The sequence below is a fragment of the Anguilla anguilla genome, chromosome 4 (genome assembly GCF_013347855.1).
Source record: "Anguilla anguilla isolate fAngAng1 chromosome 4, fAngAng1.pri, whole genome shotgun sequence".
In the NCBI taxonomy this organism is placed as follows: Eukaryota; Metazoa; Chordata; class Actinopteri; order Anguilliformes; family Anguillidae; genus Anguilla; species Anguilla anguilla.
In genome coordinates this window covers 9,020,791-9,046,058 of record NC_049204.1, presented here as the reverse complement: position 1 = coordinate 9,046,058, position 25,268 = coordinate 9,020,791, and the positions used below count along the sequence as shown (strand labels likewise).

The 25,268-nt window shown below is 40.3% G+C and overlaps 1 protein-coding gene across 1 annotated transcript in view; it reads right to left on the bottom strand.

The window, feature by feature from the left end:
* LOC118226595 (adenylate kinase isoenzyme 5-like) overlaps nt 1–25,268 on the bottom strand; it is a 32,124-nt gene that overhangs the window by 5,676 nt on the left and 1,180 nt on the right. The window contains exons 2-10 of the mRNA XM_035416359.1: nt 23,097–23,283; nt 21,794–21,964; nt 21,536–21,708; nt 20,231–20,344; nt 15,825–16,016; nt 13,297–13,387; nt 9,545–9,621; nt 2,448–2,490; nt 2,003–2,038 (exon numbers count right to left, since the gene is read on the bottom strand). Coding sequence (XP_035272250.1) covers nt 2,003–2,038; nt 2,448–2,490; nt 9,545–9,621; nt 13,297–13,387; nt 15,825–16,016; nt 20,231–20,344; nt 21,536–21,708; nt 21,794–21,964; nt 23,097–23,283 — 1,084 coding nt within the window. The remainder of the gene's footprint in view (nt 1–2,002; nt 2,039–2,447; nt 2,491–9,544; nt 9,622–13,296; nt 13,388–15,824; nt 16,017–20,230; nt 20,345–21,535; nt 21,709–21,793; nt 21,965–23,096; nt 23,284–25,268) is intronic.

Sequence of the window (25,268 nt, the reverse complement as noted above, 5' to 3'; positions counted from 1 at the left end):
AAACATAATTATCCAAATAACAAAGCTGAGGGGCTTGACTTTAAACAGTAACAGAAACAAATTATTTAATTTAAGATTCTACTAAATAAGAACATTTTAGCAGTAGGGTGCCAGTTTGGCTTCTGTTGCTTTGTGTCAACTTGACATCATCACACTTCTGGCACAAGCATTCTTCATAATCCATCAATATAATCTGAATAATATAGCTACTTTTTGTTGTCCTAGGCCCTAGGGTACACCCAATGGCCACCTAGCTCATTTTTCACAGATATTAGTAGGACATCTGAGATGCTGAAAAGCATGTATTTATGTTCAAACTGCATGTTTGTAATAGTACTATTATTACTACTATTATTATCATTATTCAATTGATTTGATTGTTTATTGCATAGGGATGAGAGAGTAACAAACAGGAACAAAAAAATCTCACTGCCATGCTAATGTGTATGTGATCAATAAACTTGACTTGACTTGACTTGATGTTACAACTCTTGGACCTGATAATATATTCTGTATAATCCAGCCGATTTTCCATGTCCGCTACGCGCTTTGAGCTGTATGCTCCTCGCCTCTGGTCAAAAAACGCCAACATTCATTAGCCACGCCCAATGCGCCAACGTGCCGTCTCCATTGACTGTGCCCATGGGCTGTAAGACATTGATTCTGGAAAATAGAGCTCAAAGTATTAAAGATTTGACTTTGTTTTATAAATGAGAGCAATTATTTCTTTCCCCTGCTTCCACTAGTCATGGCGAAATTGGTAATTTAATTTTTTGGCCCAGGCTGTTTAGTAAATTTGATTAGATATTTTCTGCATGCCTCAAAAGTGTGCCTCTGCTTGTCCTGTATGGAAGAATCACCAGCTCTAGGCTCTCTTGATTTATTTTATTTTTTTGAATACTCATGGGAAGTCATATAATACTGTCAGTTACATTTCACTTAAGAAAAGCACTGCCTTAACCCATTTCTATCACCAAACAACTAAACAATTAGCTTTTAAGACATCCTTTTGTAAACATACTAGAAATAAAACACATAGGAGTGGGATATCTCTAATGAGGTCTATCAAAAGTCACTGTTCTCATGCATTATTTGAGCACTGTTCAGACCTCTCACATTGACCCCCTCAGTTAAAATTAAAATTTATGAGCATCAGGTAAACTGAATTTCTTGGAAGCCTCCATTTGAGATTGGCTTTTAAAAAAACACCCAGAGACTGTGATTTGTAGCAATTTTCACAGAGGGAAATGAGGTCAGGGGCATGGAACTGTGCTTCACATTCAATACACACACAAATCTCTGTGGCAGAGATCCAGGACATCAGGGAGACCCAGTTCCTCACTTAATTGCCACAATTAATGTATTCTCCTCACTTTTAAGAGAGCCTTCTCCAGGCTACGACATTTATAATTAATGACCTGTGAGTCTGGTATATATCCTAATGTGGGCTGTGCTGTTCACACTGCAGCATCAATTTAGCTGGTTCAACAAGAGGACACCAAGATTGCAGCATGGGTAGGAGACTAAAGTAAGCTCAAAGGAGCCAGTCCAAAAGAGTACAAAGTCTGTCACAAGTTTCACAAGTTTCACATTGGCTATATCCTGTACAATGTACTTTTAGGATAATTAATTTCATCCAGTTAGTATTTCATACAGCAGACTGACTAAAAACAAGACCAAAAAAAAAACCATTTGAAACAATTTTCCAACCTCCTTTGGGGGTTTCAGTCTTTTATTTTTTGCAAAGTGGACACTATACTGCTAGAATAATAAGTGGTAAAAGGCTGTTTATTTCTGGGTTTTATATTATTACATGACTGACACAATCTTAATTACACAATAAATGAATCTGGGTAAGGAATTAAAAAAGGATTAAAAATGTCCAGACCATTAGTAAGCAAGATCATTTCAATCATCACACTTGCCTAATGCAAACTCAATTAAATTCTAAACTCCCATTTCAAAGTCATAAAAGGAACTGAAATGAAGACTGTTCACATACCAGATACAAAGATGATCTTGGGTTTCTTCTGTCTCCCTGGAAAACCAAATAAACAATAAAATGAGGTAATGGAAAAAGCAATAATGCAGTGTATGTTTTTACCACATTGCCACCATGACCCTCCCTGTTATATTGACACACATTACCATGATAAAACCTCTGATGCGTAATTTCTCTGACCATTTAAAAATACATGCATGGCTATCCCCATGGTTTCGTGGAGTCTTTGCTATCCAAGTATTTATATATTTCGATATATTTGATTGTTCAACTCTTTGCAACATAAAGGGTGATACAATTATTATGATTCTATTATAAAATGTATTTATGTCACATTTTCTCACATTCACAGTATGTTTTCTCCCCTCCATCTCCTATTGGCACGATCCATTTAGGATTACAGGTATTCAAAATTGACAAAATGCATAAATATGCACGTATTCACCTTGTGCATGGTCTTGTGTGCACCCAGCCAGTTCATCTTCAGCCTGTCAAAAATGAAAAATAAAAACATATAAAAATACTGAGCCATAGCTTCCCTTGAGTACCATATAACCAGCAAATAGTTAATCAAACATGAATATGTCAGACCTGATCAGTCATTTGTCTCCTCTACTTGGGGACAAGAAAGGTTCACATGGGATCATTAAGTCACTCACTGAATTTTTGAGTATTGCTCAACTTTGCAATGGAGAGATAATGTCCATGTTATTACATTTTATTTGTGCATTACTTGGCCTTGACCTCTCTGACAGGGCCTTTTTGTCTTAGTGGAAAATCCATATCAACGCTTCTTTTGGTTCCTACACAGGGAGGGTAATTTATCTATAGCCTTGCAATGGATTGTTTGATGTCCAGTTGACCATATGAGCAGCTATTTAATTGTTACATTCTTTCTCCATTCAAAATGCTGTACAAAACCCCAAGATGCACCAAACAGCGTCAACGTCACCAACTGTAAGAAACCACAACTTATCATGTAGTGGTCACCAACAGTAAGAAACCCTCTGATACTGTAAACAGCAGAAGTATCTGAGTGGCGAAGGATCTTGTGTGAGCTTGTTACTGAAAGCTTACCCGGTGTTACTCTTTAACAGTTGTGCATAGACGAAGGAGTGTGGCTCTATACAAACTTCTATCTATCTTGGCAGACGCAGATGTGTCTCTGGCTTGTGAAGCCTGCATAAATACAATTATGCATCCTGCTATGACACTAGTATACAGCCAAGTGACTACGAGGTGCAGATATCCTGAGTTCTATGTGTATGTTAGGACCATAAAACCGTTAGGTATGCAGTGATAAAAGTCAACGATGAATGCCTGGTTAAAGTGAATGCAATTTACTCTACAGTATGTTAATAATGCCAATATACAATGGTGCAAAATGTGTGTGTAGTGAGATGGCTACATGCGTATGATGCACAGGAGATTGTGTTGACGACTGTCCCCAAACCATTGTACTTTTCTCCTCATAAACAAGGAAAAAGTCATCAAATAAACACACAATCATGACAAAACAGTACATCAATGATCCTGCTTGCACTATGTCTGTAAGCATATCACACTGGGTCAGCCTTTGTAGCTGAGACATCAACTTGGTTCCCATGACGTCGGCTTTCCAACAGTACAAAACATGATTACCCTGTATTATGGAGAACCTAAGTTTTACATTAGGTTCTCTTAGTACATTAGAATAATGCTGACCCAATAGGATGTGTTCAATTGAGCATTGTCTCTTTATCACACCCTGCTGACTCCCTGTCAGCACAGTTTTTGTCTGGGGGTCTGATAAGAGGTACGCTTCTGTAAATGGCACTACAGTGCTAAGAATGATACCTAAATGGCTTATTACATGGAGGTGTGCATCTCCACATTATGCCACACTGCTCTCATAAATATGTATGCCCTTGTGTCATTTCTCAGTGTAATGCGCCTGTGATGACACTTCCACTCATGTGCGGAGGTGGCTGTGATCAGGAAGTGTGGGTGGTACCAAAGTTGTGAGGTAGAGGATTGGCAACCATTATAGCAATCCAATAGGAGTGCAAACAATGGAAGTGCTGAAATGAAATCTTTTGGATAATATGCATGATGTGAAAGTTAGTTTAAATGGGATTATTATTTTTCTGACCCCAACAGAATACAGACCATTCTTACAATGCCCATATAATTATGTAGAACTGTGTATGGTCTATATTATTATAAGCCTTCAAATTGAATATAGAAAAAATGAAATGAATGACTAAAAAGGACTCTATACTATAATAGTGCCGTATCTTTCAATAATGGTTACATAACTATTCTGTGCCCACATTTATACATATACAGTAATCCTGAAATGATCTAATTCATTTATATAGGCCTAGTGATGAAATATTCTGATTCAGAAAGGTTTTCTTGTGTTTATCTTTTTCCAAATTTAAGCCAAAACAGCCTAAGAAATCTCTGACAACCCTTGAGCATGTAATGTACCCTTCTTCTCTGACACTTTGAGAGTATTCATGCAATGCAAAGATTTTGTATGTAGAACGATCCTGAAGTGCATGTTTTGTTAAAGATAGTCTTTATTGTAGGTTGTGCTTTTGTGAAGTGTAGGCTAATTATTAAAACTGATTTCCCTACCCTCTCTCTCTCTCTCTCTCTCTCTCTCTCTATCTATCTACACAGACACACAGACACAGACAAACACACGGTTTGGTAATAAGTTAATGTGTCGGGGGGGGGGGGGGGGGGGGGGGGGGGGCTGTAGTGGGAGGGGGAAAATGCTTTGTGGCTAGTGAATTTGTAAAAGCAATGGCTAGTCAGCCAAAAAGTTCATGTCAAGCACTGGTGTGGACCCCTGATCACTGGAACTACACAATTTCCAGAAATCAAAGTTCAAATTGTCCAGGCAATTGACCAATGGTGTGCATGGACAAATAGCTGAATGATGACCTCATCTAACTAGGTTACAATCAAAGGTCAGCATTTGATTTATTTAAAGTGTTTAGTTGGTTTGGATAGGTAATGAAAGTCATTTAACTTGCTGCTTCATATAACTTATTTTTCATTTTTGAATTTTGTTCAGTATCCATGGTCCGAGAATTTACAGGCTATGTGAATGAAGATGCTAGTCACCGTCTTTCATTAACATGATTTGCATAGCAACACGTATAGAATACAAAGAACAACATTTACAAATAAAAGTTGTACATTGCACTGTAAGTTTGAAATAACATTGCATTTAATTACCATGACCTTTAGCATAATCTTCCGTATCTTTTGCTCTAATTCTGCAGCCAAATTCACTGAGACCTTTATAGCAACAGGCTTTGCTTTAATGCCATCCCTAAATCACACAGAGGACTTAATTACACACTTTAATGAAACATGTTAATCTATACTTGACTCTATGGGTCCTCTCAGAGACAGGAAGTTAAAACCAAGAGCATTAGCATGGATCAATAGCAATAATTAAATAGGGGGAATCAATAGAAAAACAATTGTTTCTGTAAAATGGTAAAACGTAAACACATTTAAATACCATATATTAACAGCTGATTGTCTGTACTTTTATTTCATATTCATCTTTTGTTCTGCTCTTTGGGAATTACACTTTAAAACACACATGGGCTTATTTTATTTCAAATTTTCTTCTAATGAATGTGTCGACCTTCATTTTTGGATTAGTTATTTCGTTTTGTTAATATTTTACGATGTTTTGTTGCTTACCTTTACAAATTCAGGAAGTAGACCTAGGCAGCATATCATTGCGCGACTTCAACGCTATGCTTTTCTTCGAAGAAGAAGAAAAAACCAGAAACCGTACTGCTATGTGGACTTGCGCAAAAAAAAAAAATAGGTCCTTGTTTCTAACGTTAGACATTTAAAATGAAATTACTAATCGAAAAATGAAGGTCGACACATTCATTACAAGGACAATATAAACAAAATATGCCCATATCAGAATCAGAATCAGAATCAGAATCAGAATCGGGTTTATTGCCAAGTAGGTTTACACATACAAGGAATTTGTTTTGGTCAGGTGGTGCGTAACAGTGAACATAAAATAAGATAAGATAAATACAGTAAGAAATAGTGCAGTAAAAAACATAACAGACATAACATAACATAACATAAACATAGTGCAACAATAACAATAGTGCAAGGGGATAAAGTGGATTTTAAGTACAGTACAGGTGCTGTCTGTTGGTGTCCGTGGGGGTCAGGATAAAAGTACAGTGACAGTGGCATCAGTGGGGGTCCCGGGCCTTGTTGATAAGGCCAGCTGCAGTCGGGAAAAAACTGTTCTTATGACGTGAGGTTTTGGTCCTGATGGACCGCAGCCTCCTGCCGGAGGGGAGTGTTTGGAAGAGTTTGTGTCCAGGGTGGGAGGGGTCGGCCACAATCTTTCCTGCCCGCCTCAGGGCCCTGGAGGTGTGCAGGTCCTGGAGGGATGGCAGATTGCAGCCAATCACCCTCTCAGCGGCGCGAATGATACGCTGCAGTCTGCCCTTGTCCTTGGCAGTGGCAGCAGCGTACCAGATGGTGATGGAGGAGGTGAGGATGGACTCAATGATGGCAGTGTAGAAGTGCACCATCATTGTCATTGGCAGGTTGAACTTCTTCAGCTGCCGCAGGAAGTACATCCTCTGCTGAGCCTTCTTGGTGAGGGAGGTGATGTTCAGCTCCCACTTGAGGTCCTGGGTGATGATGGTGCCCAGGAAGCAGAAGGACTCCACAGTGTCGACTGGGGAGTCATGCAGGGTGATGGGGGCGGGTGGGGCTGCGTTCCTTCTGAAGTCCACTACCATCTCTACTGTCTTTAGGGCGTTGAGCTCCAGGTTGTTATGGCTGCACCAGGACACCAGATGTTCAATCTCTCTCCTGTAGGCAGACTCATCCCCACCAGAGATGAGTCCAATGAGAGTGGTGTCGTCTGCAAACTTCAGGAGCTTGACTGACTGATGACTGGAGGTGCAGCTATTGGTATACAGGGAGAAGAGTAGAGGAGAAAGGACGCAGCCTTGAGGGGAGCCGGTGCTGATGGTCCGGGAGTCGGAGACGTGTTTCCCCAGCTTCACGTGCTGCTTCCTGTCAGACAGGAAGTCGGTGATCCACCTGCAGGTGCAGTCAGGCACGTGCAGCTGGGAAAGCTTGTCCTGTAGTAGAGCCGGGATGATGGTATTGAAGGCGGAGCTGAAGTCCACAAACAGGATCCTGACATAGGTTCCTGCAGTGTCCAGGTGCTGGAGGATGAAGTGGAGGGCCATGTTTACAGCATCGTCCACAGACCTGTTGGCTCTGTATGCGAACTGCAGGGGGTCCAGGAGTGGGTCCGTGATGGTTTTGAGGTGGGACAGTACAAGGCGCTCAAAAGACTTCATTACCACAGAGGTCAGGGCGACGGGTCTGTAGTCATTGAGTCCTGCGGTCCTTGTTTTTTTGGGGACGGGGATAATGGTAGAGGTCTTGAAGCAGGCTGGTACGTGGCATGTCTCCAGTGAGGTGTTAAAAATGTCTGTGAACACCGGAGACAGCTGATCGGCACAGTGCTTCAGGGTGGAGGGAGAGACAGAGTCTGGTCCAGCTGCTTTGCGGGGGTTCTGTCTCTTGAATAGTCTGTTAACGTCCCTCTCCAGGAGGGAGAGAGTCGTCATTGTGATAGGGGAGGGGGAGGGGGCCTCTGAGGTGGGTGATTGTAGAGAGGCCCGGGCTCCTGCTGAGATGGGGGAGGAGGAGCTGGTGGTCTGGAGCTGGTGAATGGGTTCACGGGGGATGGTGTCAGGACTGTCCCATTGTCTTTCAAATCGGCAGTAAAACTCATTCAGGTCGTTGGCCAGGCGCAAGTCATTAGTGGAGTGGGGGGCTTTCGGTTTGTAGTTGGTGATCTGTCTGAGGCCCTTCCAGACAGAGGCCGAGTTGTTTTCTGAGAACTGCTGTTGGAGTTTCTCAGAGTACAGTCGTTTAGCATCTCTCACCGCCTTGCTAAACCTGTATTTAGACTCTTTAAACCGGTCCTTGTCCCCACTCCTAAATGCTTCCTCCTTTGCCAGCCTTAGCTGTCTGAGTTTAGCTGTAAACCAGGGTTTGTCGTTGTTGTAGATAACCCTGGTGCGTGATGGTACACAGCTGTCCTCACAGAAGCTGATGTATGATGTCACAGCCTCTGTGTACTCATCCAGACTGATGGTAGCAGTCCTGAAAACATCCCAGTCAGTGCAGTCCAAGCACGTGCGAAGATCCTCCATAGCTTCACTGGTCCACTTCTTAGATGTCCTCACAACAGGTTTGCAGAGTTTTAATTTCTGCCTGTATGCAGGAATCAGGTGGACTATGATGTGGTCAGAGTGTCCCAGTGCAGCGCGGGGGACGGCGTGATAGGCACGGTTGATTGTACTGTAGCAGTGATCTAAAGTGTTCTCCTCTCTGGTCGGGCATTTAATCAACTGGTGGTATTTAGGCAGTTCGTGGCTGAGATTCCCTTTGTTAAAGTCGCCGAGGACGATAACGAAAGAGTCCGGGTTTGTCCGCTCCACACACAGTATCTGGTCGGCGAGCGTACGCTGTGCCTCCTGCACGAGGGCTTGCGGTGGAATGTAAACACCGACCAGAATGAATGAAGCGAACTCGCGGGGGGAGTAGAAGGGTTTGCAGTTGATGAAAAAAGTTTCCAGAACAGGAGAACAGTGCTGCATAATCACTGTAACATCTTTACACCAGCCACTGTTTGTATAAAAACAAATACCTCCACCTTTCATTTTGCCGGAGCGCTCTGTGTCGCGATCCGCTCTGAATAGCTGAAAGCCTGCCAGCTGCAGCGCAGAGTCCGGTATCGATCCACACAGCCAAGTTTCCGTGAAGCACAAAACGGAAGATGTTGAAAAGTCTCTGTTTTTCTCCACCAGTAGCTGGAGTTCGTCCAGTTTATTGCACAGCGATCGCACGTTAGATAGAAATATTCCCGGTAACGGAGTGCGTAGACCGCGTCTGCGGAGACGCACGAGCGCACCGGCACGTTTCCCTCTCCTCCGGCGTTTCACTGCGTGAACAAGGGTGAGCGTACCTTTGACAAAAGTGACCAGTAATTCCGCAGATGTGATGAGAATGTTCGGAAATAAATCCACAGGAGTTGTTACCCTGATATTCATGAGCTCTTCCCTGGTGAAAGAGTTCCGGATGCTATCGCAAAACACTGAATTTACAAACAAAACAAGGCAAAACAATGCGCACCAACACACCGAGGCAGCCATCGCGGCGCCATCTTGATCTTATGTGTTTGAAAGTGCAATTCCCCTTTAAATCCAAATACAGTTCCTTAAGTATATATCAAAAATAACAAATTTTGCCATTCACCTGATCTGCATCCAACTGAACATGTGTTTCATATGCTGAAGAGAAACTTAATCAAACCCCAAAACAAGCAGGAGCTGTAGATGGCTACAGTACAGGCCTGGCAGTGTATATGTTGCAATCGGGTGTTACATGGAAGTGTGAAACTGCAAACGCATTTAGCACCCACTGTGGATGGAATGGCATCAAAAAAGCTGAAAGACACATTACCTGCTCTTCAGATTCAGAAGCCACGTCTACTGAACTGCCAATGTCTGCAAGCAGGCTAAGGTCAAGTTCACTAGAGCCTGAAGACAAGAGTACAAGACACGTTAACTTATTACCTTTCATTCTCTGAAGAGAAAGGAAGTAATAAAGAGAAAAAGAGAGAAAGGAGAGACTGAGGGAAAATGTCTATGCAATGGTTGGCTTTTTTATTTCTATCATCATGGTTCACAAATCCAGTGATGACTCACTTGAAATGATGACTTGAAAGAAAACTTTTAAGTCCATGCTAGGGATGAATATTATTTTGTATTCCTATTATAAAGGTTTGCAAATGCAGTGATGACTCATTTGAAATGGTAAGAGTCTTTAATAGACAACCAGACAAAGCAAGAAAATTAACATTTTATGTGTTTTTTATCATTAAACAATGGAGGGAAAACAATTAAACAGCTAAATTTCTGACACTTCTGACAACATTCTGGTGATTTGAGTACTGATGGGTAGTGTTTAGATTTTGTTAATACCAATGATAAAATGAGACTTAAAATGGTGGTTGTGCCTAAACCGATACATTCCTTAAAAACAACTACAGTAAAGAACATTTTTTTGTAGCAAAGACAAAGAAATGGAAAATTTTAATAATGTATTTGTTTAAATTATACTTCATACTTATAATCTAATCCATTTTGCTTTTGACATTTTGACTGAGTTTAACATTAGCTAGCTTGCAAATGGTATCTTCTGTCACCGAGTCGACAGAGCGAGTGTAACATTAGCTACTGAAGGCACGTGTTACTGAAATGAGGCACTGATATCTGCGTAGAGATTGGTTCCAGTGCAGGAGATTGCACCAGTTAACCTCTGAGCCACCACGGGCCATGGCTCACAGAGAGAACCGACAGTGACAACAAACACCACATATCTGCCTTGAGCAGATCTGCAGCCCTAAAGCTCTAACACTACAGTACATTGCAGGTATCAAGCAGGCAGCAATATGTGGGCTTATATATACCATGAAAAGTTAATCTCCTGTCATTCAACAGCGGCAAGCTGTTCTTTTACAGTCTCCTTGGAAACCACTTATGCATTCGTTGTACTCAGTTAGCCCAGACCTACAGCTCTGGAGGTGTCAAGTCTGGAGGTGACACGTCTGTGTGTGGCACAATTGTTTTGGATAAGCTTGGTGGGGAATATGCATATTAATACCTGGCAAGCTTTAAATATGAAAGGATGCGTGACACAGAGGATTCTAGTCAGATTGTAGTTATACGATGCAAATATCTGCAGATAACCATTTGTAATGTCCAGGCTCCGTATTATTGGATCCCTGGTGATAACAGTGTTGTCCCACAGCAGCTGTGACCGTGAGGGTGAAGTAGGGTAGCTGACGGCTTCAAAGCAGGTTGCAGGTTGGGAGATCAAGACCTGATGGTGGGGGGGGCACTCTTTGATGTGGGCACTGCCATTTTTGCCGTGGGCCTCTTTGACGCGGGCGCTGCCATTCTTCGCAGGAGGCGGGAGCAGGGGCGAGAAACACCAAGTCGGGCTTTCACCGTGGAGCGGCCGCCTCCTGGCTCGGGGTCAGGGTCGGGGTTTCGCGAAGTTCGCGGGGGTGGAATACCCCGGGCTCGCCTCAGGTTGAGCTGGGATCGCAGCTCATTCTTGAAGCTCGCTGATTTGCCTTACCCACAAGCTGCAGTTAGCTCTCGATGGCATCCAGCTCCTCTCCCATGTCCAAGTCTCCCTCGCTCATTGCTCACTGCATAGCGCCTGCTCGCGTAAGGCAAGCCAGCCGCCATGTTCCTCGCCCTACCAAGCTGTGCAAAGCGGCGGGATCGCAGTTCCAAGTCCGGGGCTTGCGTTTGCGGTCTCCAGCAGCAAGGGCAAACCGCGTCCGGGAATAGAATGGATGTCAGGCTTATGCACATGTTTAAAAGATCCCACCCAAGAAGGGGACTGATGAATAAACAGAGAAATAAAACTCCTAGAATGGTAAAACCGTAAAATCAACAATAAAACAATTTTAAAAATAAAACAATAAAAGGAATATATCGCTGCATGCAGCACCAGCAGTGCCTCAGTTTTTCCCAGCAGCAACACACGTCCTTCTGCCTTGGCAACAGACGTGCCTTGGCAACAGATGAATGCGGTTTGAATAGAGCAGGTTGTTCTGGAGGGCCAAAAGCCATGTTGAGGAGCTACAGAAGAAAATATTCATTTATTCCTAGTGGAAAGTTGTAAATAATGAACCATGGTCATTTGCACAGAGATTATTTCAAAGACTAATTTTAACATTACCAGGAAACAAATGTTTGTGCCAAATTCATTTCAGCTCTTAATTACTTCCCCCTAGTAGCTGTTTACTCTTTCTGTGCTGAACTGAAACTCTGTCTTTCTCCTCTATTTGTTTTTCAGAATGCAATTATTTTTTTTTTTTTGTGTGTTCAAAATATCAGCATTCATCATCTGGGATTGCAGTGAGACTATATATAAATATACGACAGATTCTCCCCTTATTCATTTAATAGACTTAATATGTCTTTAATATGTCTTTAATTTAATGCTGGCAGTTAATTTGAAACAATTTGTTGGTTATGTGTATATTATACAAACACACACACACACACACACACACGTATGTATCTATTACTAATACACTATATGACCAAAAGTATCTATAAACCCCTTGGTCTGGGACAGTTTATCATGGTTTGGGCTAGGCCCCTTAGTTCCAGTGAAGGCAAATCGTAATACTACGGCATACAATCACATTCTAGACGATTCTGTGCCTCCCCTAATAGTTTGCGGAAGTCTCTTTTCTGTTTTAGCAGGACTGAAGGTTGCTTTGCAGCAGTATGCATAACAAAGCCAATCAGAGTCATTTTAAAAAGTGGGAGATTTATTCATGTGCATCATGTTGTGTGATAACTTTCTATCCCTGAGTGCATTTGAGTGGTGGTTGGCATGCATTACTGTTAATTACATTTTTCCCGAGTTACCCATACAATTTTGTATGGCACACATGAAGTTTGACAGAGGTGTGGCAGTTTGACAAATGTGGATTTTCAGCTTTTTCATGACATGCGTGGGTTGTTAGTATGCGTGGTACATGGAGGTCATCGCGGTATTTTTGTTGATTTGCGGAAATAACATTCTTCGTTACCCTGCCAACCAGCAGCCTCAAGGGGGGTGAGTTCTGATTTCTCTAAACACCATCCATCTCCTAGAGGACAATGAACACCTGGCTGGTCCATATCTGACAAAGAATGCCACCCAGGCAGCAGACAAGCTGGTCCCTCAAGACTACAGCAAGCAACCAGACATATACCACATCGTACAATCAAAGATGTAAAGATACAATTATACATAAGGAATGAGATGAACGTTATGTTTAAGTAAATTGTATTCTTTTTGATAATTGCACATATTGTGTTAATTGTTTGTATTACAAATTGTTGTCTTTTCATTCTAAAATATTGACTATTTAAAAAAAAATCAATTTAAAGTGATTGGTACTTTCCTCATAAATTATAAGGCTTATTAATTGCATATCTTAATTCATTAACTGATGCCTTGTGGTGGAGGTGGAGTTGGCTTAAATGATTGTCGACCCAGGTTTGGTAAAAAGAGTTCTTTAAAATGTTCTTTAAAATGAATGTGTGATATTTATTTATTTATTTATTTATTTATTTATTTATTTATTTATTTATTTATTTATTTATTATACCAAGGCTACATTTTAAAGACAAACATACCTGCTACGGGTTCTTTGGCAGGGAAGAGCTTGTTGTCAACAGTTGCAATTATATCATAAAAGACCTCCTCCTCATCTCTGTCTGCATCAAACTGTAATACAAAAATACAAGCATTTATCTTTCAAGGAGATAAAACTGAACAATACAAAATTACTATGCTACAAATTAATTACTGCTGGCAGTATTGAATTTTAGGTGTAATTCTAGATTAGCTGGCAGCAGTGTTATTCATTGCTAGCTGAATCCTAGCAGACAGAATACACAAACAACTTCACACGTCCACACAATAAAGCCCCAAACAGATTTTGCGTTTTTTCTTCTTCCTCTTCTTCTTCTTCTTCTTTTCCCTGCCGATTACATCATCGTAAATGCTCCATGCCCACAATCAGTAATTCTCCTCATTGGACATCTTGCTGCATCTGCCAATTAAAAATATAGCCAATTGCTGAACACTAATACATGGGCAAAATCATGTTGTAAAAACTTTGCGGTCACCATCTTGGCTCTGCGTGAAATGGAGCCAGGTTACATGAAATAATTAGGAAACATCGGGCAGCATTGCTTTGGAATAGAGCTTGTTTAATTTGTGCAAGCTAAGATAGCCAATAGTTTGTTGCAACTTGGCCTCATTTTCATATCAATATTTGTAATGGCAGACCTAGATTTTGCTAGTTTTAATGAATGGCTTATAGACAGTGCTTTGTATATATTAGTAACTAGGCATTTCTGTACTTGCAATTTATTTATTTTTTTGTTTAAACATATTAAATACACATGCCTATTATTTTTTTTAAAAGCTTGATTTGGAAAAGTCCTTGTGATCTTTGTTCAATTCTTCGGTTGGTTTCATCTAAATTAAATCTAGCATATTAAGTGACTCAATTAGTTGCTTAGTCATTGCTTTAATTTAGTTTTTAATCTGTTTTAATCCCTCAAAGGTATCAAAGTAGACTTAATTTTGTTTTCATTCTTATTTGTGTTTTCATCAAGAGGCTGCAGCAGAGATCAATCATCACAAGGGAGACAGCATAGTCTGCAATCTCTCTTGGTCTTACTTCGAAATTCTACTTAATGTACAGCTTAAAGTATTGAAATTAATCGCAACGATTAAGTAGGGAGGGAAAACTGGAGCTTTCAACGTTGACAGTGTGTGCACATGAGCTCATAACAATACATTTCTTACAGAAATAGTGGTTTGAGTGTCTTAGCTTCACTGCAGTGGTGAGCAAACTTTACACAAAGTGCGTGTTTTTATTCCATATCAATCGCAGTTCAATTAGACCTTATGGTATAGCCTTGCTAGCACAAGCTAATAGCATTAACCCATAAAATAGATTTATAACGTTATTTGTTCAATTGAATGTTAAAAGTGAATCTGTTCGTTTCTGGTCAGTGGCACCGAAAAATTCCTGTCACCCCCTCAATAAACGGCAAGTCAAGTAGAAGGTGAATGAAATATTTATTTATATATTTTCTGAATCCTCATTCATGTCACTTGGCCGCTTTCAGTGAAGCCAGGCAAGCGATCTGACGCACAGCTGCTGCGTCAAATATGTCAGAAGTATTCAGGATTGAGTTGAATGCAAGCTTGCTTTATGGCTTAGAGTGACTCCACTTGCAGCAAGTCATAGAAAAAGAAAGACCACGTTAGCCAATCAGCTATGTTATTTTGTGTTGTGTATGTATTGTTGTATTCATCAAACCAAAATAACTTTGAAAGTGGATCTGTGAATTGTTTTTTTAAAATAAGACAACTTTTCAGACAAATAAAGAGAAATGCATATTTGAAATTGTAAGAGCCCTTATCTAGGCTGTTGTCTGTGTTTATTCGTTTGTTTGTTTGTTTTTTGGTCAGAATGTCTGGAAGGTTTTACATTTCCATGTTTTTTGGCAATTGCCGGCTAATGCTGTACTTATATTTTACATTCTTTATTTAGCATCTTTAGCAAGGGAGTGAATAATTTTGATATGGCATATAAACAATTCTGAAAATTATGAAAACAACCACAGGCACCCTCCTAGCATGGAGAGCATTGATCATTTGCACATTAAATATTTAGTCCTTGTTCAGTGTATTGCTCAACATGATTTAATGCTTTTGCCAGCTCCTAGCTCCTGATGTAACCATGGAGATGCAATTCTTATAAATAATTTATTTTCCTGCCATGTTCAATGTTTTTTTCTATGCTCCTATGAAATATCAGACTGAAATATCACTCACAGAAAACACTTCTCTTTAAATTGCCTTGTGAATATTTTTTTTCGGTTGCAAACCTGCAGTGTCAAAATTTTCATGCAAAGCCACAGGTCGCTTTTGCAATCTTTTCCCCTGCTTCTGTAGGCTTACTGTGAATGCAAAGATTAAAGATACTGCTTTGGCTATCAATTGGCTATTTGGCTATCAATTGCAACAGCACAGATAAAATGGAGCTACCGCACATTGACCAACAGAAATTTCCTAGTGATTATTGGTAGGTTAGTCAGGTTTGGTTTTGGCAACTTTCCCCCCACAGCAAAGAAGGTCTCACCGTAATGATGAGGTCTTTCTCCTGAAAGTATTTCACCAGGGGGACGACGTTCTGCTTGAAGTTCGTCAGCCGGCGCTCAGTGGCCTTGGGGTTGTCGTCGGGGCGACCCTGCTGCATGGCCCGCTTTTCCAGACGCTCCTTCAGGCTATGGCTGGCGCACGCCAGGAACACCACCAGATCTGGGGTACATATCTGCGCAGGTGGAGGACAGACAGGGCTCATGACAAACGGCTAAAGCCAAGTGCAGTTAAGCCTGGAATGAGGAGGGGTGGCTGGGCCCTAAGGGGACGGAATTCTCCATGAGCTGACCCCGGTGTCCCAATGCAATAATGGGAGGTATTGTCACGCATGCATGCAAGAAAATCCTAAACTTAAATTTTAACATACTTAACCCCTCCTCATGGCCAGCATGCTGGACTGCCCAGATTACGCAACTCAAACATTCACTGCTCCTACAACCAAACTTTGAGTGGAAACAACAAACTCCCTGTTTTAGCTTTATTAGTACATGGTACTCCACAAGGATGCTAAATACAGTGTCATCATTGTCATGTGGGTCATCCATTTAACAAGCACCCCCTCACTGCAGTCTCATTTGCAACTATACCCCCCAAGCATGACACACTGAACAATAGCGTGCACCTGGGATTGTCACTTGAATTTTATTACGAAGAGTGAGAGCCCCACGTATCTGCATGAGTGGTTGCTTCAACATAGCATTCTGTATTCAACCATAACATTACACGAGCACTCTCCGAAGCATAATTATGTTTAAAGATTTTACTAATTTTGCCAACTCAGCATCATTAATGCGAATTCTCTGCAAGTTGGTCAGAAGAACAGGAAGCATGAAGCCTAGCAATGATGTATACAATCTGGAGTAAAACATGTTTTCAGTGTACAAAAATGCCAAGCTACTCACACTCACAAAGCACTGTCTATGGGACATTAATTCAAACTTGCAAAATATAGGTCTGTCATTATAAGTACTCATATCAAAATTTGATTACAAGTTACAAGAAAAAATCTTGGATATCTTAGCTAACACAAAATAAACAAGCCTTATTCCAAAGCAATGCTACCCAGTGTTTCATAAATTATTCCTAATTTTGATCTGATCTGATCTCCCACATGTATAACTTGAAAAGCAAATTTAGCTCTACATTTCATCATGCAATACACTGCTATACTGTACATGGTATACAGTAGCTTGTGCTACTGCAAAGTGTGCAATATGGCTAGGTAAAAAATCCTGCTCTGAAACTTTCTTGTTTTTCTGCCCAGAGACTAAAGACATTTTCCTTGTCATGGAGTTTGTTATTTAAGTTCACCTGTGATAAAAATACATGTACAGCCAAGCCTAACTGACAGGTCTCTGCAGTCCAATTTACTTGCACAACTTCTCTGTGGACAACAACAACCCTCACAGCAGCAGTGCAAGCTCAGTGCTAAATCAAAGTTCTTGTTTCCATAGTTACCAAATATTAGGCTACATTTTACACAATAGTTATTCTGTTGTGGTGGTTTGAACATTTGTAAGTGATATGAATTACATCCATTTTTTAAAAGTCACATTCAGTTATGTTTCTCTCAGTACTTTGTGAATAAACAGAGATGGGATCTACAAATGCTCTGAAATTACATACAGTATGAATATCCTCCTTGCACACATCACATCTTAGACCTTTAGCAGATGCTCTTATCCAGAGCAACTCACACATCTTGCATTATGTTTACATGCAATCCATTTATACAGCTGGATAATTATAAAGGTTAATTATCTTGATAAAGGGTATAATCGTCTTAGCCCCCTGGAAATTAAACCTACAGCCTTCAAATTGTAAACCTAGTTCTCTATCCATTATACTACACTAAACGTTCAGGAATATATGGGCTCCCTCAGCGTTAAGCTGGTTGGGATAAAGGTAATGGGTATTGTGGGTTGAGTTATTCTTTTGTAGGAGTAGGCTATTTCAGCAATCCTTTCAATTATTCCACACACCAGGGTGTCTCGTGGCGTAGCCTGTAGGGCGCTGTCCACATGCTCGTTACGAGCCGCGATGTCGGCGGTTCGAATCCGACCGCGCGACCTTTGTTGCACGTCTCTTTCTTCCTGTTTCTCTACACTGTTCTATCCAATACAGCTGAAAAGCCCAAAAACATATTTTAAAAAAATTATTCCACACGTTACTCTGCCGCAAGCCATAAGTGTACACTATAAAATTAGTTTGTAGTTAGTAAAGTGCATATTGTCGGTAAATTCTAACAAAAATATATGTACACTTAACACTGAGAGCTTGAGAACTAACTGTCTTAAAGTAATGTAATCAGAGACAGACTTACTTGATCAGCTACAACCCCTACAGACTGTAAACATAAATTAAAAATAAATACATAAGTAAATAAAGGGTTTCTGCATGTGCTTTCAATTCTGACATAATAGCATTGGCTCCAGTATAGGTGTTATAGCCACCCGTTCCAATGTAAGTCAATGGTAACACTACAATCAAAATACAAAAACAATATTTTTTTCCCCCCCACAACAAAACGCAGACTGTTAGTCTAAAACCCCTACACCACCGGAGCTCCTCCCTCGTCTTTATTAGACTATCCTTTCTGGGCAACACTGTAGTGCAGTGAATAGCACTGTTGCCTCAAAGCAAGATGGTCCCGTGACTGAATCCAACTGGAGCCTTTCTGTGTGGAGTTTGCATGTTCTCCCTGTGTCTGTGTGGGTTTCCTCCAGGTATTCCGCTTTCCTCCCACGTCCGAAGACATGCCGTCAACCTATCCCAAATAATTAAAGGATAATGATAGTTCTCATTGCTGCTGGATCTGTTCTGTGTGTACCCCCTCTGGGGGAGGGGGGGTTTGCTGCTGCCCTCCCTAGCTTATCCATGCATGCTTGCATAAACACAGTATCTGCATATGGTATATTTTATCATTGTTAGAGCCAAGATGCACTCATGTGTATGTGTTCCATATATCTGATAGAAAAAAAAATCAGGTTGTCAGTTAAACAAACAAAAGGGCTTTGGTGGAATTTATGTAAATTCTGTACTGATGCTAAAAACTCCAGTGAACTCTTCAAAACCTGCTCTGAATGTTCCTTCAAAATCTGATTCGTGATCAAACTGAAACTGGATACTAGAGCCCTGAAATTCTTAGAACATTGATCCTTCTTAAGAGTCCTGTTGCACTAAAAAATTCTTTCTTTGATGAAACAGATAAATTGTACCCTTTCTTTAAATTAATTCTCTTCCAAATTTGGAACCACCAATTGTACATGTCGTGTCACTGCTGTGCCACCCACACCGATTCAAGTACAGTGGCATTGCGAAACCCCTATTTTGCGAAAAATGTTTGGAATTAACGGCAACATTCAGAAGTTCTTCCATTATTTTGAGTGATTGTAAAGATTTATGCCAAGAAATTCAGATAGGTGTACTAATGCTCATATGCAAATTGTTTAATACTCTGTGAGGGTTACATTGTGCCTGGCTTGACATGATAGTCACTGAGATGCACAGTCTTTACTGCCTCAAGACTTTCTGAGTCACAATGACATAAAACCTTTCCGATAGTATTCGGCCCCCAGCCACAGATGATCCCCCCCACCCCCCCCCCACTCTACAACTGAAGTAAATGAAATTCCCCCAGCCTCTAAATTCACCGTATGGTATGTTTTGACCCTTGACTGAGTCATTTCTTATTTGAGTCCACAATTCTTTTAGCTACCATGTATAGCTGCTGTTCAGGCAAAGTCTGCACAAAGCTGATTAAAATGGAAGGACGTGACAGTAATTCATTGTGTAGCTGCTGCAGACCGAAAGACAATTAACTGGGATTCATTCGAAATTACCTTTTCACGTACTGCTTCCAATATTGGCCGGTTAGCGTTTAACTACTTCTGGCTGTGTGGCTTTCTGATTTGATCTGCTTTATAAAAAAAACTTGATGTGCTTTCTAAAATTGCAGGCCTGATGTGTCAAATCACTCCACAGTTATTGATATCGAATGGTCTCCAGTGGAAAATTACAAAAAGAAGCATGACAATGACTGGGCCACTTTCACTCTGCATTAAACAAGATGTAAATCTCCTCCGATTTTATTGCATGTTGATAGTTGACCTTGCATGCTGTATGCAAAAGTAATTAACAAATCAGCACTCACAGGAAACAGGAGTTCAAAATTGCAGGACAAAATATTCAGTATTCACTCTATGGCTCTATTCAAACTCGTTTTGGAGTTTCAAAACGTGGTGTTCATCGTCGTACCTCACGCATGCTTCATATTTGTGTTCACAGGCATTATTTCCCATCACTCTTTGGGGGTACATACCACACTTACTGTTCACAGTTTCATAGAAATGGAAGAATACGAATATAAGAAGTGAACATGCTGACCTGATCTTCAAAAGACAGGGCCTGGGCAACATCGCGAGGGAAGCCATCGATGATAAGGCCTCTGGCATAAGGAATCTTCATTATCTTCAGTTTGATCTCCATAATAGTCGTTTCCTGGAGGGAAACAGGAGAGAAGTGCTCATTATTCAGCAACTATTGCGCAACAGTTATTAATGTTAAGGTACAGTATGCATAGCAGGAATTTCAGCATTTCAAATGTCATTATTGGGAGTTTCACCAACCATGACACCAATATATGTATTATATTTATTTTATATCATATTTATTTGCTTGGTGACGAAACAAATATAAAATGACAAGTGTATGTTAATACAAAATTTTCAAAGATTTCATCATGACCGTTAATTTTTCCCCGCTTGAATTTGGCTGTGGAGGGATTTTACAAGAGAAAGTACAAATCCTGAGCTTGTTTTAGAAATATTCTGTGGCCCGCAGCAACAAACAGCAGGATAATTTCATGTTCATTATGCAGTCAGACAGGTTCAAGCTTTACCCTGAACCAGTCTCTGTTCTCTATCACAACACTTCAAGCACCCTGTGGAGTAAATCACACAATCATGTGGGGACATTTTGTTTTGTACTCATTTGCCTTAAAAGCACCATTAAATCCTAAGATGTATAAATTTGTTAGATGTAAAAGGTATAACATCATTGTTTATCATCATTTTCCGCAGATCACATTTCATGCAGTATACAAATAATAAGGCAGAATATATAAACATACATGCCAGATTGAGTGTGTCTTCCAAGTTAATGAACCGCACCAAAAACATCAACCATTATATCAATCTGCTATACTGACCACATTTTATGCAAGATTTGTTGTATACGCGTTTTCAGTCGCATTAAATAATTAATTGTCCTTGATCAAAAACAGCATAAATTCTGGATTCATGGGAAGCTTTTCAGTATCCTTACATGAACAGAAATCATTCCACATTATTCCAAAGTCACTTTAATCAATATCACTTACATTTATTGACAATTTGTTCCGCACTGAGGGTGTTTATTTTATTCTGCAGCAACTGTATTATTTTTAACTGTCTCAGACTTTCTTTCCTTTCAGCCTACCAGATATGGGAAGCCAATGTTAGACTGAGCGTACATTTATTAGACTCATAATCAACCTTGATCACACAGTCCGTTAGGGGAATAACGGCCTTGGATCGCCCCTATTAATCCATAGCACCCTGATTCTCCGAACAATTAGCTGATGTTAATTGATGCAATATGGCCACAGTAGCCCTTTAGAGTATGGTCACCACCATTCTTCGCTCTCACTACCTGTGGAGCCAGCTCCCCGTTGGTAATTATCTTGGTTATTAAACTCCATTTCCTGTTGCCAGGCGCATTGTGGATCATCTTCTTCCTCAGCAACTCCCCTACTGACACATACTCAAACCCATAGTGCTTGGCGATCTTCAAGCTCTGGGTGCCTTTGCCACTGCCGGGACCACCTGAGAAATCCAAAGGAGAGAGTATGGGCATTTCATGTTTATAAAAGAACGGTATAAGATGGGGAGAGTCGTACAATATCTTTACCAATGATGAGGATGACTTTGGGCCTTGGTCTGGAGGGATCAAAGACTTCATACTCCTCTATAAGCTCTGCCGTTTCTGACAGACCCGAGTCACTCTCGATGGAGAACTGTTGGATGGGAGGCAGGCAGTCGTATCGTTTCCCGTATGAGAAGTTTGCGCTGTCTGGCAACACTGGAACGTCAACACACACAGGGCATTAAATACCACAGAGAAATGTTATTAATAACAATTTTGAAACAGCCATTCAAATATTCAATATTTCTGGTGACTCATTTAAAAGGAATTTGGTTAGGAGGGTTCTGAATGGTTTGGGTGGTTTCCATAAGCATAGCCTGAGCCCTGTATTCTAGGCAGGGTTTTTCCTGCATAGAAATGTCATAGGTGGACTGCGTAAATGTTTAGACACGCTACATTATCTCCACTAGAATCTGCTTAATTGCTCGCAAGAATGAAACAGAGTTATGATGACCACACATGCCACTTCGGAATACGCCATCAACGTGATTTTCAGAAACCGCCTACCTTGGTCATTTTATGTGGCTTTTTCTTTATAGAGCAATTGTTGGTTTATTTATGGTTTATATCTGCTGACTTTTAATGTATATATTTATAGATCATTATACAATGTAATTTAACATAATTCCATGAAAATGACCAAGATATGTGTAATGACATCTGGAGCCCAGATGACCTCACAGACTAGTTGATAATTTGAATAGTGCACCAGTGTCTGGGAAAGGAGGCACAACGCAGGCTGGCAGCATGGACTAGGGAAATCCTCCCGTGTCGTTTCGGGACCACTACCACCAAGTGAAAAACCTGAACAAAAAATACAATAAAAGAACAGCAAGGGCTGGTTCTGCGAAACGTCCTCCGGGCTAAGGGACCAAACTCGCCATCACCAACAGTAAGTGATCTCTCTCTGTGGTGTCCCCCCCAAGCTAACTGCACTACACATAGTTAGGATTGATGATCACACTAATGCATTCACGTAGGGAACAGCATTTGTTTGTTTCCATTCACGTTACGGATCGGTGGCCCAGTGATAGCATAGATTCCCCTAGACAGAGAGTAACCCTAGGAGCCAGCTGGTCTGTGATGATGATCACTCATTTAATTTTACTTTCTTTTTTTATTCTTTATTCTGTCATAAGGTTAGGCAATGACTAAACTGAATGAGGTGTTCTATTCTGATTCTCAGGGAGTCCTCCAGTTGGAACATTTCATAAATACCTATATGTAACTTTCCCTCCAAAGTTCTATATCAGTTTCATCGCTCCCCAGTTTTTTATTGGAAACTCACCATTTCTGAAGAAGGACCTTCGATATTGGTTTCCGTTAAGAGGGGGCAGGGATTTCTTCTCCTGACCAATAAATGTGTCCCATCTGACTTTGTCTGTTCCTCCCAGCTCTTTGATCTTCTTCAGAGAACTTTCTAGGTACTCAATTGGGTCATCAGGTCGATAGAACATCAAACCTGTCAACAGGCTCTGCAAAAACAATGACTCAATGAGTCATAATTGCTAGGAAACAGTTGTCCCCATCCATCAATCAATCAGTTACAGTAACACCATTCAATCAGTTGAAGATTCTTTGGAAATTAGTAATATCTGGAAGTACTTCTGAAATAAAAATGTGAAACTATTTAAATAGCAAACAGCAAACTCTGTGACAATCTATTCACATTATCAATCTAAAAACAAATTATGAATTATTCATTTGGCATTGTTTCCTTCAAAACACTCTTGATCTTTGAGAAACTGCTCCCTAGGCTCAAGATATAATTTAAGAATAATATCTAAGTATATGTGTATGTACTTCTGTGTGTCATGGTTCCTTATTCCGTTTGCTGTGCGGCGTCCTGCGTTGTGCTAATCGACGCCGTTCCGTGCTAATCGGATACTCAGTATCCCTGTTGAGGAAACTGAGTGCTCTTTCAGGTAACTGAGTGTGATAATCTTCAGGACCGCCTGAGGGAGCTCCGTGATTGCTTTTGATTACGACCGATTGTTTGCACCTGATTGAGAGAACTTATATACCCTCACGTGAGATTTGTTCTTCGCTTTAGTGTATACTTACGTACACGAAAGCAGGTACAGAGAAAAGCCCTCTTAGAGAAACGGTGGTAAGAAAAAGGTATAGGATTTCTGAATTTAACTTTTGTTTTGACTAGTAGTAAGATGCCTGTCCTACTAGTCACCTAGCTTTAATTCTCTATTTTCCTTAAATGCCTTTTTGCCTGCCTCATTTACGAGGCACCCCTTTTCTTTAGCTTTCTTCAGACTGCACTGCAGTCTTCATAAAGTTCACTCACTCCTTACGCCTTAGTCTCGTTCTCCTGCCGAGACATTTACTTTGTGTTGGGATATTTTCCCTTAGGAGTTGAGTTGCTGGATGGAGTGTAGCACAGTGGGTAAGGAACTGGGCTTGTAACCGAAAGGTTGCAGGTTTGATTCCTGGGTAAGGACACTGCCGTTGTACCATTGAGCAAGGTACTTAACCTGAATTGCTTCCGTGTATATCCATCTGTATAAATGGATACAATGTAAAATGCTATGTAAAAGTTGTGTAAGTCGCTCTGGATAAGAGCGTCTGCTAAATGCCTGTAATGTAATGAGTTTTCTTTTCGTTACCCCTTACTCAAGTCTCTTACTGAAACCCCCTTTTTGAATTCACTGTAGGTGCGTGTGGTCGTTAACCGTTCCCCACCCTCACACTGGGTATATGAGTCTGCATAATCCTATAATTTTCATTTTCAGAAAATCCTGTTTTTTTATTATTATTTAATTAATTAACGGTTTGATTTAATTATTTTGTCATTTTATGTGGCACCATGGATGTAATTGAAAAGAAGTTTTGGAGGAATTTGCCAACCAATAATTTAAAATTCCAACAATTAAACATGTATAGAATTCCTTGCATGAATACCTGGGCAGCTGCACTTAAGGAATGTATTAGAGTTTGCAGAAAACAGTTTGAATTCATTTTTGTTTTTAATTGAATTTTTAATAAGCAGCATGTGTAGAATTGAGTGGTGATTTCTGAGCATTTTGCCTGGTCTTCAAGAATTTAGTTTTCTGAAAACTATTCGATTTTATTATTTTATTATTTTTTATATTAAATTTAAATTAAAAACGTAGCACATGTTTAACATAACTGCCATGTTTTAGTATTGAATGCTCCATTTTGAAGTAATGAATACTCAATTTTTTGTATTTATTTATTTTGTAGTATTGAAAGTGTATTAGTAGTAACTTTATCTGCTGTACATTTGCATCACAATCGGGTTACCGTAAAGAGTAATGTAGACCGCGCACTTAATTTTAAGTTCCGACAGATTGACCAAGCTTTTCAAATGGCATGACCCCAGTCCTTAGCTATTGCTGTAGGTTACCAACCCCCAGCTAACAGTTATAGTCTACAGTTTAATTTGTCGGCTATGTATGCGTATGCATGTCTTTCTCTAGATTTAATT